General features: G+C 42.4%; 1 protein-coding gene across 2 annotated transcripts; it reads right to left on the bottom strand.

The window, feature by feature from the left end:
* Window positions 1–5,039: 5,039 nt before the first annotated feature.
* ccar1 (cell division cycle and apoptosis regulator 1) lies at window positions 5,040–17,666 on the bottom strand. 2 transcript variants are annotated; one of them, XM_074675333.1, is made up of 26 exons: window positions 17,597–17,666; window positions 16,382–16,543; window positions 15,983–16,158; window positions 15,743–15,877; window positions 15,177–15,209; window positions 14,696–14,892; window positions 14,375–14,501; window positions 14,100–14,219; window positions 13,299–13,491; window positions 13,012–13,156; window positions 12,755–12,910; window positions 12,426–12,651; window positions 12,173–12,286; window positions 11,711–11,877; window positions 10,658–10,868; window positions 9,408–9,491; window positions 9,082–9,270; window positions 8,741–8,932; window positions 8,395–8,631; window positions 8,181–8,310; window positions 7,930–8,018; window positions 7,695–7,835; window positions 7,470–7,590; window positions 7,151–7,333; window positions 6,611–6,816; window positions 5,040–6,098 (listed from the first exon to the last, which is right to left on the bottom strand). In XM_074675333.1, exons 2-26 carry the CDS (start codon window positions 16,491–16,493, stop codon window positions 6,018–6,020), a joined length of 3,765 nt encoding a protein of 1,254 aa, XP_074531434.1. In that variant the 5' UTR covers window positions 16,494–16,543; window positions 17,597–17,666; the 3' UTR covers window positions 5,040–6,017. The 2 variants fall into 2 exon arrangements, with proteins under 2 accessions (XP_074531434.1, XP_074531435.1); XM_074675334.1 differs by lacking the exon at window positions 14,100–14,219.
* Window positions 17,667–17,784: the final 118 nt, after the last annotated feature.

The raw sequence follows: 17,784 nt of genomic DNA, 5'->3' as shown, positions 1-17,784 counted from the left end.
CTCTGGTGGTCAGAAAGATGTTTGGCAAATGTCAGACAGACGTGTGAGAGAAGTTGGTTGTTTGTTGTTTGAGTGACTATCTCTATCACAGTTAATTTTTTTCTTTTTAGATAGTAGAGATATAGGGTGTTGGTGGGGCAAAGGGTATTATGAAAACGTCCAATGAAATGTCTTGTAGCTGTCATGTTTTGACCTCTGCAGATTACCCAGAATGCAGCAGCACGCCTGGTCTGTAACCAGCCTAAAACAGCACGTCACCCCGCTGTTTATCTCTCTTCACTGGCTTCCAATAGCAGTTCAAATCGAATTCAAAGCTCTTCTTCTGGCTTACAAAACAGTGACAAGAACACCTCCTGCCTACCTGGGGTCCCTCATCCAGGTCTACACTCCTTCTGGCCCACTACGCTCTGCTTGTGAAAGACGCCTGGTTCTCCCAGCCCAGCGCGGCTCCAAATCTCTAGCCAGACTCTTCTCTGTTGTGCCAAAATGATGGCATGAATTACTTAACTCTATATGATCCACAGAATCCCTTTCTACTTTTAAGACATGTCTGAAGAGTCATCTGTTCAGGAAACACTAAAACCGCCAAGCAGACCAGTTCGGTTCATCTTGGTTCGTCTCAGTTCGTCTCGGTTTGTCTCGGTTCGTCTCGGTATGGCATGACTTTTGAGGCGTTTCCACTGACTTATCCAGGAACAGATCCCCAAAAACCAAGACGAGCTCCAAATCTCTAGCCAGACTCTTCTCCTCTGTTGTGCCAAAGTGGTGGAATGAATTACCAAACTCCATACGATCCACAGAGTCCCTTTCTACATTTAGGACATGTCTGAAAACTCATCTGTTCAGGAACTTAAGCCGCCAAGCAGACCGGTTTGGTTTGTCTTGGTTCGTCTCGGTTCGGTTCAGTTCGGTTCGTCTCGGTTCGTCTCGGTTCCGTTCGTCTTGGTTCGTCTTGGTTCGTCTTGGTTCGTCTTGGTTCGGTTCGTCTCGGTACGGGACACATTTTTTGGCGTTTCCACTGACTTATCCTGAAACAGATCCCCAAAGACCGAGATGAGCCGGCCTACTTTTTTGGGACCCTTCCGTATGGGTGCCAGACTAAACCGATCAGCTCTCCAAGGTGGAGCAACACACTGCAGACCGCTGATTGGTCAAAAGCATTGTCACTAACCATGCGACAGCGGTGGATCAGGCTTAACTGTACCAAACCGGGCCAAACCGTACTGAACTGACCCGGACTGCTTGTTGAAAACGCGGCTTTAACCTGACCCTTCTCCTCCTTTGCACTCAGGGCTAGAATGAGTCAGAGGGTCTAAAGCTGTATTTCCACCAAGCAGTCCGGTTCGGTTCAGTACAGTTTGGCACGGTTTGGTACAGTAAAGCCTGATCCTGTTTGCGTTTCCTCAGCAAAACGGTGCCCTCTCGTGGTAGGGGGCGTGTAAGCTGGATGCCACAGCTGTAAAATAATAGCATGACGCTGTAGCAGCGCGACAGTTTACCCCACTAATAAATCCAACGAAGAAGAAAAACGCAACACAGTAAACACTGTTTTTGCACTAACTAGGTTTCCCTTCTGTCTAAATTCTTGCTTGTGTTATAAAAAGCATCTGCTAAATGAAACTGTAGAACTGTAAACTGAAAATCTTGGACTAAAATGTAAATCTATAAAAAAATCATGTTAGACAGATTTGTCTGATTCTCCAGGTTAAGATGTGTCTGTTGAAGTCAAAACCAAACAGATTCATGAGAAGTAATTCTGTTTAACTACATTCAACTGAGACCTGCATTTGTGTCTTATCATGTCACCATCAGACGCAGAATTGTCCAGAAACAATGCAGAGGGAGCTAACAAACACTGACTCCTGACAGGTTTTGAAAAGCTGACCCGCTGGGGCTTTATAGTCTGTGTGTGAAGCCGGGGCAGCTGCTTTTGTCATGATAACGACGACTGTGAACTTTTGACATGCACAGAGAATCAAGGGTGTAAATGGAAAAGAGTGATTTGCCAAAGTGTCGACAAGGAGAGGGGGGGATTTAAAACAAGTCTACAAGTGTGAAGGAGAAGTTAGAATTAGTTAGGTAAACAATGAGAGCTGTGTAACATCATAATACATCTGCACATGCTCAGTAACCGCACCCAAAGACTTCCGAGGACTGATTTACATGAAAAGCGAGGATCAGCAGAGGGAGTGAAAATGGAAACGTGATCAGTTACCAAACCAAACTCCCTTTTTCTGACCCCGTCTGCCCCCTCCCCGGAAAACTGCGTCTCTGCATTGAAACAGGCTGATTGTCAGCAGAGCGGCCTGTGAGGGCAACAGCTCTTTGATACCCAGGGTTTAAATAGGAGGGGCGGGGAAGTGGCCACAAAAGCCTTCTGTTGCAGTCTGAGAGTGGGGTTACCTGCCCTGCTCTCTGCGGTGGGGTCTAATTTCAGATGTCACATGTGCATGCTTACACATATGCATGCACCTCCAAATATTCACACACACTCTCCTTCACACAGCTGCTGCAGGAGGTGGATGGTGGAGGAAGGAATGTGTGGTTCCTTGGGGGACAAATGAGGTTTGTTTGACGAGCGTTCACAGCTCGACACCAAGACAAAAGCAGCTACACAACCAGAGTACCGGGTGACACGCTGACATTGTTCTCTAGGAAGTGACATAGACGAGCCGCTGGAGGCAGACAGGAGGGTTTCCTGCTGAACGAGGTCATCTATGTTGGAAAGCAGAAGTCTTATCTGCTTAACATATTTATAATTGTGGGGGTAAAGGTTAACAACCCTCAAGGGGACACAAAGGCCCCCAGATAAGAATAGTATTAAAATAAATTCAGACATGCAAGAGTTTAACGAGTGTGAAATGAGATTACGCTTAAGATCTAAAACACTATCAAATAGCATACACATACCTGAAAACTGTGTTGCACATTCACTTTAATTACATGAAAGATTAATAATAAGGTCTAAACATGTGAAAGGACGAAAAGTGAAGGAAAGTCTGAGGGAGTGGCGGGAGAGGAAACAAACCAAGAGTTACATCAACAGGAGGTCAGCGGCGTCCTGCAGCTCAAAGACTTAAAAGAGACGCATCAGGAAACCATAGCTTCAAAGGTAAACACGAAGCAGAAACCTCCCTGCCCCTCAGACAAACTCACAGACAATCTGCTGCATTAATCATAATCTGAAACCAAACAGACCATGGGAATACTTTCCAGATAAATGATGGATGAAAGTCCTTTATAGAGTTAGTTCAACGCTCTGATTTATGGTCACAGAATTGTTGTGTTTGCAATTTGTGCCGTTATCTTATTATGATTTTTTCAACACCTTCAGAAAGATGCACAGATTTTTTAATAGAAAATCAACCCAGCGTCACAAGTAGGGATGGGTACCTTTCACATTTGAAACGATGCGGTACCCATGCCTGACTCCTATTTGTTTAATGATAAAATTTATATATGTATATTTAAATTTAACATATTTATTCTTCAATGTATAACCTTGCAGTGCTGTGTTCATGTCCAGCATGGAAAACCGCCTACTCTTCCACTCCCTCACAGTCACAAGGACGCATTTAGGTACCTTAACATGGTACCTTTTAATTTTATGTGAATCAGTACCTGGTACTTTTGACAGAATTTGGTTGGTACTAGGGATGGGCAAGTACCGATACCAGGTATCGGTATTGGGCCGATACCAGCCTTTTTTTCAAGGTATCGGTACCCGAGAAGGCTGCAGATACTAGCAGCAGATACTCTAGGCAAAAAAATCTTACGTCGAGCTAGTCCTCCTCGCCACTAGATGCTGCTAATTGCTGCGGTTTAATACCAATGCAAACGTGCGCCAGGTCCTTTTCAGACATTATGAATGAACCAGGAAGAGTTAACAGTTAAACTTTTTTATATTGCACTTTAGTTTACTTTAAAAAATACTTTAACTCTGACAGTTGTTAGTTTTATTGTGCACTTTTAGAATATATTGTTTTTAATATGATCAAAAAAGCACTAAACTCAGAGAGAGTTGATTGTGATTTATTTGGACTTATGGCAAAGTGACTGTGCTGTCTTTGATCAAAATGATCTGTCACTGTTAATTGAAATTTTATGTATCAAAAGTGCCAGTAGTATCAGTACTCGGTATCGGTGAGTACTCAAGAGGAGTATTCTTACTGGTATTGGTCTGCATAAAAAGTGGTTTTGAACATCCCTAGTCAGTACCTATGATAGTACCTAATTTGGTACCCATCCCTTGTCACAAGTTTGTTTACTTTTACAATAAGCCTATGATAGGAGCGGATTAATAAATGGGGTTTTTACATTTTTATTGTTCGTAATTGAGGTAATCAAGTGTTAAATTCTTGATAAGGTTAGAACCTTGTTGGTGTAGGTAGGTGTTTCACCCCAGAAAGTTAAACAGTTTTGACCCCAAGACGAGTTGGATGTTTGTTATGTAAAATAAATAGTATGATCAATGGAAAAGCAAACAAGACCTGGAGTTTCATTCATCAAAAGGAGCAACAGCTCATCAGTTATTATCCAGGTGTAGTGCCTCAGTGGCTTAAAGCATTGGCTGTAAAAAAAAAAAAAAAGGCCTTTGCAACCATCGGAGGTCTCATGTCAAAGGTTCATTGCTGACTCATCAATCATTTCTAAAAACCACGACAGAGATCTTGAAGGTTAAAATGTCAAGTTTGAATACTGAGATACAAATCAGTTATCAAATGTTTTTAAAGCAGCAAACTGTCAAGAATGCTGCACTGTCTTTGTTTTCCTCAGTTTGCTGAACACATTCATGGTTTTGCTCTCAGGCAAACAACTTTAAAAGCTTTCAGACTGCTTGGTTTAAAACGTGTATGATGACTGAGTTTCAAGCAGTTTTGAAGAGCTGAATATGTATTGTAGCTTTTGAGATCTGAAAATGTCAGCTGGAACATGTATTGACCCAAGAGGAGTCCTTTTTTGTTGGTATTGCAAAAGAGAAATCTCAGTTTTGATCAGTTGTGGAAAAAAGAACACTCACTTCTGTATAGTGTTAAAATGGACCACTTTACTCTTGCACAAGACATCCATTGAGTACATTTCCAATAGAAAAATAAAATCGCCTGCTTTAGAGCACATTCAAATGTATTTGTGCCTCGTGTCTAAAACAACCCAAACCAATGCACACAGTCCAGAGATGGATTTCAAAATGTTCGTGTTCTTGCAGCACAGATTCCTTCTGCAGTTCACACATTCATTGAGCTTATCTTTTGGTTCATGTGTGTTTTTTCCTGCTGCTTGTTACAGTAGAAACTGTAAATGGTGCTGCAGCAGTCGCTGGATTCACTCAGGAGATGTGGACAGCGGAGAAAGGTCCTAGAGTGGCAGGGTCCATGCATAGCCATGAGTTAAAAAAGAAAACAAAATACAGCGAGATAAATCAGCAAAAACAAAATTAGAAACTCAATGTGTTTATTAACATAACCAACCTGCTGTTTTAACTGCAGATCAGCACAACTTACAGGGAATTATCTCTGAACATCAAGCCCCTGACAACCCTTTCAATCCAAAATTAGTTTCTTTTAAATATAGTTTTTAATGCATTCTCTTGCACATAAATAGCATTATTATTGCTCATTAGAAAACTAAAATCTCAAACAACAAAGTTAAACTCAAAAATACTGGCTTTAGATCTACATTGAGGCATTTAATTGGCCACAGCCGAGCTAAAACGGCAAAAACAAGTAAGCAACAGAACAAAACTCACTCCAAACTATGAAAGGAAGCATCTCAAAGCTCTGCCATAGTTTAAGCTATCCTATCTAAGAAAAGGAATTCCTCAAAGTGAAAAAAGAAATTATCATACACAGAGACTGAAGTCAAATTAACACATAGGAACTAACTGATTTTTAATTTAAACATGTACCTAAGAAACAACAGGTCCAAATAAAACAAAGGCAAATTACACTTTTAGTGAATATTTACAATTTAAGATAATCACTGTTATGGATTAGCTTCATTTATAATATATGTGTCACTCATTCATCTGCGCCGTTAGTTTGAGAAGTATGAATTTCCTCCCCACAGTTCTCTTCACCAGACTCGTCTACTTCCTGTTCCTGAAGAAAGAAAAACAAGAAACAAAGCACACTTTAAGAAGACAGACATAATCATGGCTATTGGAGTGTTTCCACCTGTTATAGAGAAATATGTCATCATGTTAATATCACTGGAACGTCAACATGTGATGCAGCAGTTTGCAAATAAGTGTATCAGAAGTGAAAATTACTTCCACTGCTCACTTTTGAGACCAAATTGTTCATAACTGTAGATTTAGAGCTTCTGCTCTCCTCTTCAAGACTGTTATGAGTATTTTACGCCACTAGATGTCACTGTGCTGCCGAGTTCTCAGGCCAAAAGCTTCTCAAGATTTCATCAACCTCTGAACATCAGGGTCTTAAAAGTCATGGCTGCCAGTTGTTTTTTTTATTAACTTGGCAAAAATCAGAATTGTTCGTATTTGACAGTTGAAGTACAAGGTGAATCGCAATGCTTTGTGATCTTGTCTCTATAATCGGGAGGGAAAAAAAAAAAAAATCCAGGATTAATGTGCACTTTAAAAATATTTTACCTTCTTTAACAAGGCCATCAGCCCTTTGACCGTGGACATCAAGGTGCTGGATGTTCTGCTCAGGTGGTCATGGTAGGTCGTCTTCTGGTCCTCCACAGCCTTCAGGGTCTCCTCAGTTTGGCTCAGACTGCTTTTCACCTCCTCAAGCTCCCTGGACAAGGATTTGTTGGCTTGTTCTAACTGTGCTTTAACCTTTGCATCTTCCTCTGGAGTAAAGAACAAGACAAGAACAGATTAAAGAAGAGTCACTGGTAAAGGAGAAAGCTACTCTTTTGCATGTCGAACAGATCTATAATGACAGTTTTTAAATCTAGTGATGTTTAATAGAATCAACCAGAAAAGTCAAAAGTTTGATTTGCACTGTTCCAGCCCATGTTTCAGCAGAAACCCTAGGAGAAAGGTTTCTGAATGAACTGCGACTGATTTTTTTTAGCAAAGCTCAAATTGAGCCAGATCATTGTCCAGGTGGACTTCTGACACAGAGTGTAGCTTGCAGTCATGACGTTATCAAATCTATTTAAAGTAAGAATGAAGTCGTACCCATTTTGGCATCCTGCACCATGAGCTTCTGTTCTATGTCCTCTCGCGCTTTTTCACTCTTCTCTAGTTTCTGCAGCATGCTGCCGATGTCGACCAAGGCTCCGTTATACACCATCAGATTACTGGACTCACTGGACTCTACCTGAGCACGAGATGTTAGGACTGGAAGTAGTGCACGGTTACCTGACAGAAAAAGGGAAAACGTCAACAAAGTCAAGAGTTTGGTCAGCAGATATAAAACAAATGACTTCCTTCAGTTGCACTATGGTTTACAAAACATTATTCAAACTTCTAAAACTTCACATTCATCTGAGCTCACCTGTGAGGTTTTCTATCAGGGCTTCATTAAAGGTCGGAACTGGGTCGTCTTTCCCCCGATCCGTCAGTTTACGGTAGTAACAAGACTCTCTGATCACTGGTTTATTCATCAGCTTCTTTATCTGGAACAGTAAATATGGGACATTTAGTTGACATGCCACTTCATCTTACTGAGCATCAGCCCCACAGACCAATCACAGACATAACAGAAGATATGTTCTTTCACCTGAGCACGAGAGAGGTGGAGTCCCAGCGTGTACAGGATCTCCTCTAGGTCTCTCTCCAGCAGATAGCCACAGTGACTCTGGTCGAAGTAAACAAACGCCATCAGCAGCTCCCTGTTGTGTGTGACCATCTGCTTTTTTTCCTAAGCCATCAATGAAAACAAAATTATCATCAAGAGAGTGTTTACAATATATCACTGCCCAAAGAACATATTTTTCTTTTAAAAAACAGCCAACCTTGTCTTTAGAGGACCTCTCTTTGGACGACTTGCGATCATCTTTTCGATCTTTTCTGTCTCGGCCGTTGGAGTCTTCATCATCTTTGTCTGAAAATGTTGAAAAAGATGAAACAACAGTAAAGACAAGGCCTCAAAAACAGTGGGCATGTTTTCCATCACAGATTCAGCGTGGTGCATGATTTCTCATCACTGACCGAATCATTTTGTGGGAGTGTGTGAGGGTTGAGAAAAAGAGCGAAAGGTCAGTACCATCATCATCGTCATCCTCTGCATCTTCTGCCTCCATCGGGTCGTATTCTTCAGCGTTTGCTGTGCTGCCTTCGTCTTCGTTCTCCTCTTCGTCTCGAGATAACTCCTTTTTTAAAGTCTTTTCGTCAATCTGGGGAGAAGAAAACTAAAATCTAACACAATTGCTTTGAATGAACGACCGATTCCAGAGTTCACATGGGTCTGAGACGCTCACCTTTCTCCTCTCGTCCTCGTCCTCTTTGGTCTTCTTCACAGCTGGCTCTTCGTTCTCGTCTTCTTTTTCTTTCTTTACTTCTCGCTTTTCAGCCTCCTTCTTCTCTGCCTCCTTTTTGGCTTTCTTCTCTTTCTCCTTCTTTTCATCTTTGGAAGGATAAGCAGCAAGCGCTTTGTATATGCGGTAGCCAAAGTCTCTCTGGAGCATCTCATTAAACAGCTCAGCAAATAAAGACACCTGTACAGAGAAGGAGAGCAGTGTGTTAAAAGATTCAGTCAGCTTTTCAACAATGCTGTGTTGCATTGCAGATTTTGTCATTTCCTCCACGGCAACATCCAAATCTCACCTCAAATGAATGCTCCTTGTTGTCCTCCAGTCTATAGTCCAACAGCACACTCAAGGACATTACACTGCAGTCAAATTTGCCGTTTTTGGCCGCCCAGTTGGGGTGAACAAGGATGGTGGGCTCATCAGGGAGGATGTAACGTCTCTCCCTCCGCTGGCGCTCAAGCTCCTCTTGCCTTTTCCTTTCCTCTTCCTAACAAAGAACACACAAGTTGGTAAAAGTAAAGAAAAATCTTGTGTCTGGCTTCCTAACCTCTCAACTATTAAAGCATTTTTCAAAAGGATCACAAATAAAACTGAACTTCAATAACTGAGTACTCTGAAGGTATGAAATCTCTTTACCTCTCGGTCGTCTTCTGCTCGGGATGGTTCCTCCTCTTCAGCAACTTTGGTCTCTGGCTTCTCCGGCTCCTTGGACTCCTCCACCTGCTCCTCGACCTTCAGCTGCTTGGTAAGGCGAGCAATCAGCTGCGACTTTAACCCCTTTGAGCTTAAAGAGCGACAATCCAGCTCTTTGCGCAAGTCATTTACCTATGAGGAGGCAAACCGAGATGTTGGATAAGAGATCGATATTATTTTTGAATAGTTTTTTTTAAAATTGGGTCCAAAGATAACCGATTTGTCATTCCTCATATCTATCGCTGATGAGGCCCTCTCCATTCTTTTACCTTCATTGATTTCGGGTCAAGTTTAGCCCAGTGAGTGGGAGTGCTGACGTCCTTCGATTCATCATCATCCTTCTCCTCTTCCTCCTTAACAGGAAATCATTTTGAAAGAGACAGGCAGAGAGAAAGAGGGAGAAGGGGTGGGATAGAAAACAGTCAGTACAAAAATCTTAGCCCGCGTGAGCTCAAAAGTTGATCCGTGCATGAGGCAAGGTCACATCTGTCTTTCTTTGTCTGGTCCTAGTGAGCTCTCGACTGTGTTTAAGTCCACTGCTACTGAAGCATACACAGGGAAGCTCTCTAGCTCTTATAAAAACCAACAGAAATGCCCCCCAGCAGCCAATCAATCAATCTGTGGAACACAAAAAAGGTAAAAATCAATGAGAGGTGTGTCAAAAGTGTTGGATGCATCAGGAGAACTGAGGCTGGCCTCCAAACGGAGTGGGGTGGGTGGCCCTAGCATGGACTATGACTGGGGTATTGGGTATTGCCATTTATGGTTTTAATACACCTATGTCAGATAGAAGCCATCTGTCCTTCTGTCCAACCAACTGCCCTGGAAAAACCAAGTTCTACATAAAGTCCAAATGAAAGAGTAGAATCCAACAACAAGAACAGACAAGAAACAGGAGTAGGGGGAGGTTTTCTTTTTGAAGTAAGATGATATAAAATCGATTTAAAATTAAAGAGAAAACACATTTCTACAACACACACACATTAATTACTCGCAACTGAATCCACAGATTCCAGCATTAAGTTGAATCACCTCTGGCAAAAAGGAAAGGTGTTAAACCAATTTGCAAGCACCCAAATTCAAAGCAGATTAAGCAAGAATTTATTATGATAATGCACAACAGAATGCCAGGATTAAAAAGAATTATTTCCCCCAAACAGTCACCCAATTACGAGGTGTTTGAGAAGCTGGAAGCTGCTTTATCAGAAACGATCAGGACCTACACAACACAACCTATTCTCACTGCTTCCACTGTATGTGTCTGCTGGATGTGAGGGAAGGTGAATGTGCTGATGGAGGAATGAAGAGTTGGAGGAAAGGAGAAGGGGACAGGTGGAGGTGTAAACAGAAGAAGCCTAGGTGAGGTTTGGTGGAATAATCTGCCTGTGTTGGCGTCTGTCTGCGTGAGTGGTGAGGTGTGCTTTGTGTCTGATGTGTGTCTGGACTTTGTGATTTTTGTAATTCCTGTGCCTTCCTGTGAGAAGCGGAAATGAGAAGAGAGGGATTAGCGGTTCAGTGCCTGTTCTCCATCCGCCTCCTTTCGCTCGGCCGACAGCTTCTCAGCCAGCTGCTCCCGGAGTCGCCGTGACAGCACCTCCCACTCTGAGCGGGTAGGAAGACAATGCCATACATCCGGAAGAAACAAAACCACTGTCTCCACATGAGCAGGGACTGTCCGCCCCTTGTGTGTCTCCTCCGGCCGATGATAGCGAATCTCTGCAAAACGATACCTGTCGCAAAGGAAGAAGGTGCATTGGAAAGAAACATTCTGGTCAGGACACAGTATAAAAGGCAAGCCTTGCTAGGGCGAGCCTTCTACAACTACTCCCTCCCAAGAGGTCAGTGTATGACTTAAACATCATTACAGTGACCCTTCTCCCACACAACACACAGCAAAGACAAATGGACCCAGTCTGCAGCTCTCCAACTGTTGTCACAGGTTACGGCAGCCATTTGAAAAAGTTGACAGACAATCACATAAAATATCCCCCCGACCCTCCCCCAAATTCATCCCCATTACAGCCAATTGTGGATGAGTGTTCTGCACTTGACCTAGGATACACTTAATGCACTACGTTAGGGTTGTGCAAAAAGAGACAGAATCGACAGGACAGTAAAAGCCAGTTAAATATGTAAGATATTTAACAGAATAAGTAGAAAAAAATGAAAAGAATAGAAACAAAGTATTGGTAATGTCCTCTGCTCCAGGCTTCTGCTTCCAGCCACAGTCCATGCGTTTGATTTTATACAATGGAATATGCATGTTGGCATTAAGAGAGTTTGACAGAAAGAGAGAGCCAAAACGACAACACAGAAAAGGCCAAAGAAACGGTAGCAGGACACATTTAACAACAAAAGTAAATAATATGTAGCAAATCATGACACAAGTCCCAGTACTACAAAAAGGAAACAAAAATTCTCACTCAACAGATCCAGGATGGGATTTAGTATCAAAGTAGTGAGCAGCATATTTTGGTTACTTGGTCTAAGATTTTAGTACCAGCAGAGTTAATAGCTTTAAACACAGTCAGTTTATTAGAAGATGTAGAATTGATGAGATTAAAGCTCTTACCACTGAGTGCACAGACTAAGGTCTATGCCCGTGAGAGCCTTGCAACAGCGTACGGCTGTCTTTATAAGGACCGAGGGATCCTTCTCTGGGTCGGCTCCGTCAAGAGAGGGAGACCAGTGACCACCAATGGCCATGGCCTCATCTTTACCTCTCATTCCCACCAAAAACTAGAGAAGGAAGAGATGGGCAAAAAGAGTAGACCAGGTTAGATGGAATGGAGGGGGCGGCAATATGGATAATGGGTGTGGAGTACGGGAGGGGGCAAAAAGGAGGGACAGGGACAGAGAGACAGACAAAGAGGTCAGCAGCATGTCCACATAATCCTATCTCTGAGGCTTCATACAGGACAGCCAACCTCAGTTAGGACTTTTCCACATTATGTGTACTCAGCAATGGAATAGGATCATGGCATCATCGTCAGCTAACGAGCACAAAAAAGACATGAGAAAGTTTGTGTTATACCTTAATGAGTCTAGCAGGATGTTGGAAGGAGTCTTTGACTTCTTGGGGGTCCTCTGCCAGAGCACAGGACTTGTGATAAAGCTCCTCAATACTGGGGTTTGCCAGCAACATCACCTGTAACACAAAAAGGCCACATTGACATTAAAACCCTCTCAATAATCATGAACTCTCTTTTTATTCAAAGCTTTTTATTAAGGGGCTTTTTAAGAGATGAAAATGACACTTGCTTTATATTATTTAGTCACATTAGTACCTTAGCACTGTAGGTGTGGTTGGCATCAGGAGGGTCTAGCACTGCTGTATTCTTAGCCAGAGGATCCACTTCTTTGTGTAGGATGTGGAAGTTACAGGCGTTACTAAACTGGAAGGGTCTCGTCATTGGAAAGGCATCCACCCACGTGAAGACAGCGTTAAAGAAGTCGCTGGGAATGTAGAGGCTCTGATAGCGCCTTCTCAGCTCCATCATGTCACAGCTGGAGCTAAAGAACAAATGAAGACAGTTAATGCTGTGATAACACACACTCACCACTAATTAGTTAGCATACAGGAACACTGTGGTGATGTGTTTAAGATTGTGCTCACCCATCCAAGCTAAACTTAGAAAACTGGACAGTATAGCGGGGAACCACCCTGCGAGGCCGCCGGGGTGACCGTTCACGTCTGGGAGAACGCTCTCTGGAACGTTTACGTGCTGGTGAGCGTTCTCGTGACCGCCTACGTTCACGATCTCTGTCCCGGCTGAAGTCAAAATGAAAACAAGAAATGAATCACGCATATGTTTCATGCAGACTTAGAAATATATCTGAACTGTTCTCAGGTGACTTCTACCACCATCTCACCTGCGCTCCTCTTTAGACCTAAGTATGAGCTCTGGGCCTCGATCATTACGACTGGGGAAACGAGGTGGAGGCTCAATTCGTCTGACTGGCTGCGGCTGAGGCATCATTCTTACTGGAGGCTGAAGTAGACCCCCGGAAAACACATCTGTAGACACAGGAAGTAATGTACATGTGTACAAAACGTGTTCATTCAACAACGACATCTTTGCAAATACAAAAATAAATACAATCAGAGTATCTGAGCATATATCTAAAATTAGGTTTTCTAATTTCATCAAGGCTTTTACCTTTGGGTGGAGGCTGTGGTAACAGAGGCTGAGGGGGGTTTTGGAGCAGAGGGGCCAGAGACGCAGCAGAAAGCTGGGCCTGCAGGAGAGATGGAGGGGGAGCCTGGGCCGGAACACTGAATGTGTTTGGGGGAGGTAGTGACTGCAACATGGTGGGAGCTGTCTTCATTATGTTAGGAGGTTGTGGTTGGCTCTAAAGAAAAGATAAACAGAAAAAAAATGTTATTTTTAAAGACCACCCTGGTTGAGTGCTTAGTAATGACTGTGCATCAAAAAAGATGAACTTAACAACTTGGTCAGTTGCTGCCTGAAAATGAAAATCTTGGTAAAGCGCTCAATTTCTGCTTAAATGGAGAAAACTGTAACAGTCTGAACCTGTTATTACCATATATAATTTTACCTGTGCCTCTCTGCTTGTTAAGGCACTACAAAGAGATGTATTCATAAAAAAAAGAACAAGCCGAAATACCTATGACATAAATTTAACAGCTTTAGCTTCATTAGTTTGTATTCCAAAAAAAAACATAAAACAGATGTGATTCGTGACAAAGGCACATTACTAAATGTTTTAAAGATGAAAAGTTTAACACCAGTCTCTCTGTGAGCAAACTGAAGTTCCTTTCAATGACAGGAGGTTGGTAAAATACTATAAAAAAAGTGGTTATGTCCATATGGAAACAACGGCATACTACAAAGAAAAACAAGTCAAATCTGTGGTTAAGAATAGATGATTGCCATGAATCAGGAAACAAAGGAAACATCTATGAAAGAAACTGAGAAGAGAAATAGTTAGAGGGTTACATTTTGTCTGTTGTCCGCAGCGGAGTGCATGTCAGAGTAGCGCAGCTGCATCCCTGGCTCATTGTAAAGGCTGCCCAGCTGTGGGGAAGCTTGAGGTAAAGGCTGAGGCTGCTGCTGATGCTGGGAGGGATTGAGAACACAACAGTCAAAATATAAATTATGCTCATTCTGTTTATGATGTTACCCAAATTCCAAATAGTTTATGAACAGTTCCTGTTAAAGTGGAACGTTAATCTGTTTTTAATGAGTTGAGTGCAACCGCTGAGTGTTCTCACCGACTGATTTGCAAGCTGAGGTAAAGTCTGGATGCGCTGAGCGTTCCACTTGAAGGGCATGTTGGGGTTGTACACAGCCTCCACCAGAACCCTGTCACCCACCTGGGGAGTCTTCCCCTTCACAGCACTGGAAAGGCAGAAGATCTAAGTAAGACATCTCTAAAGATGTATGAGTGTACGGTCAGACCAGTTTCACGTTTACAAAAAGTGGGCCTGGAGAGTGAGAAAGAGGAAGACCAGGTGACACTGGCATAGAACCTAACAACATACTAACTATGTAACTTAACCAATCCATAGCCTCAGACAGTGACTCTCATTCACCTTAGCTGAAAGAAGACATCTTCATCTACAAAGCCAAATGTGTCATGTAGCTTGTTAACGACTCCAGTGAAGACTCGCTGCTTCTGGGGCTGTGTCTGCTGTTGGTGGCTTGATCGCGGTGTTGGGTAGGATACAGTAATTTGAGCAGTTTGCTGGGGGTTGGACAGGCTTAAGCTGGTGGGCAAGGCAACCGGAGGCTGAGGGTCAGAGAGAAAACAGTAAGATCTATAAAGCTGTGACCTTCTGAGTGGGTTTCTTCTTCCAATGTGGTGAATACATGAATATTTGCAGTGATCTCCTAAAAGGTCACAATGACCTAAACAACAGTCTCAGTCAACACAACAATACTGTATCTGTTCAAACTGACTGTGTTTGAACATGTTCTGTTTGGCTTTGTTCAGTGAGTTGCTCTTAGATCAACTTGACAAAAAAATATTTGTGTTCTCAAAATTAATGATGGATGAATGTTTTTGCTCATTACCTGAGAAATCAGGGCCTGTTGAGGCTGTGGAAGCTGTGAGACACAAGGAAACAGAATACAGTGAATATTTATTGACTTGATAAAAGGTTACAGCTGTTTTTAGCCAACAGATGTATGTGAAGTCATGACTTCCTCTAGTGGAAATAGGATTGGATTATACTACATAAGCACACACTGTCAACTGAGAAATGCAATTGATTTATATTTTTAAAACATTCACACAATCACCCTTGAGAGACACAGTTAAATTTACAGATCAGTATAACACGAGCGGGAAAATGAAGGATCACAAATAGTTCATCTTTATTAAAATAGCTCTGAGTGATATTTTACCAAAACACCAAAGCTAAAAGAATTCAAATGAACAGTAATATATACTGGTCTGAGGTTATTTTTTTTTAACCAATTAAACTCAGCTCATGAGAAATATAAGAATAAAGCTCAATGTCCATGTTAATGATTTTAAGATTCAGAGACTCTTACACAAACCAGTACATACTCAGGAGTTAGAGGGAGGAAAGCGCTAACCATATACAGAATGACAAGCAAAAGAGCCAGTGCTTCACCTGATGAGGTACATTGTACAGCTGCTGTTGAGGGGGTTGCTGGGGAGGTTGCTGCTGCTGCTGTTGTTGCTGTTGCTGTTGTTGCTGCTGCTGTTGCTGTTGTTGATACTGCTGGAGGGCTGTATTGATCTGGGACTACATACATTACAACAAAATGGGAGAGACAGATGTTACTCATATGAGCGTGGAAGGGAGTAGAGATTTCTAATTATTCTTAAGTCTACCGCTTCTGTCATGTACCTGCTGTAATGCTGCAGCAGCAGCAGCTGCAGCCTGCTGCTGCAAGGCAGCAGTTTGCTGAGACAGCTGATAGTTTGCAGCAGTCTGGTTGCTGAGAGAGACTGCAGCCAAGGCTGACTGTTGAGAGTAAACAGAGGGAGATGCACCCAGGAGGGATGGCTGCTGCACACCAAGAGCTGCAGAGAGAGAAAATAGGGAAACACATTAAAAGACGTGTATGAAAATAGTACGCATAGTGTGGAATATGGAGGGAAAGATGACAAGGTGGCAGGGGTACTTTTTGAGACACATAAAAAAGGAAGAATTTAATCAAAAGACAAAGCAATTGAATATCAGATAAATGGTACAGCCAACACAAGGGACTGACGCAGCCTTGAACTTTTGATTAGTTTTACTCACAATGCAGACTGTTGAGATCAAGAGACTGTCCCGAGTGGCCTGGCTGGGACACCGCTGTGGTGGCAAATTGAGTTGCCCACGGCGGATTCTTTTGTCCCCCAAACTGGGCCATGGCTCACTCAGGTGAAGGGCAGTCTCTCTTCAAAGGGCCGATGCTTGGCACTGAAATAAAAAAAAAAAATGTCACACATATTTCAAAAGTGTAAAGCAGATACATAAAAACTGAAATTCATATTACTTTAATTACCATTATTAATTGCTGTAATGAGAGAAGGTACAGCCGTATGATTAACAAAACAAGTATCCTTTTACCTCTAGTGCGAATTACAATCGTTTGACTATGAAGCAGCGTAGTTTCAGGGTCATGGCTTTAACAGAGGGTGGTGTGTGTATTTAAGGTAGTACTTGGTCTGGTAAAGCATAAAACTTAATAACGACGTTGAACATTGGTGAGACAACGCCGAAGAGACACTGAAGCGACTGATACCCTTTTTTACATTGGTTAAGCTGTATCCTAAAACCCAACTGTATCAGCTGCGGTCATATTTCAAATGCTTCTTGCTTTTTGTCTAACTCTGCGGACTGTAACTCAAAAGAAGGCAGTTACCCAGTGCTTTGAATGAGGCCAATAAAGCGAACGATATCTTAATATTTACATATATTGTTTTCTTCAGCGCTTCAGAGGAGAGGAACTGCTGACTCGACAGGTTCAACGACTGACAGTGTTGCTAACGTTAGCCACTTCTAGTGACAAGCTAGTGCAGCCTGCTAAATTAGCGAGCATTTAAGGTCTCAGTAGCAATCGAATTTAGGTAGTTTTAAATGTAAAAGCAACCCACGGACACTTAGGGTAATTATCACTTGTCTCCATTATTAAAACGCGCATTGTCAATGCACTACTATGGTAAAACACGACACAACGAGCGATACTGTAAGACAAATATAATAGGGAGCTACCAGTATTAGCATGTCGTTAGCTTTGTTGCCAGATTAGCCTCGTGCAGGATTTGTTATCGAGATCGAGGCCCGACCAACCGTTGGCAGTCTGTAGCAGATGGCACCGAACGGTCAGTACTCTAAGGACATTGAATCAAATATTCATCGATTGTACAAATCTTCTACGTGTAGCTCGGACATGCACAACAAGGGTTCAATAAATAAAGCCGATAACTAATGAAGCACGTCTTTGAATAAAACATTGTCAACACTGCTTACCGTTGTCCCCTGCGCCGGCCGCGGTACACATCCACTGCGCATGCGCGGTTTGATGAACCCGATCACCACTAAATTTAATGGTAGCGTTATTACAAAGAAGCTTGACTTGGTTCAGTGAAGTAATAATGCAAAATAGAAAAAAAGTAATAAAAATATTAAAATTCAAGTCTTTTAACAGTGGGAAGATC

Source organism: Halichoeres trimaculatus, unplaced genomic scaffold (genome assembly GCF_033239565.1).
Source record: "Halichoeres trimaculatus isolate MK-OKI-2021-1 unplaced genomic scaffold, fHalTri1.1 fHalTri1_scaffold_8, whole genome shotgun sequence".
Taxonomy (NCBI): domain Eukaryota; kingdom Metazoa; phylum Chordata; class Actinopteri; order Labriformes; family Labridae; genus Halichoeres; species Halichoeres trimaculatus.
Note: the sequence above shows the minus strand (reverse complement) of the source record. Positions and strands in the feature narration are given on the sequence as shown.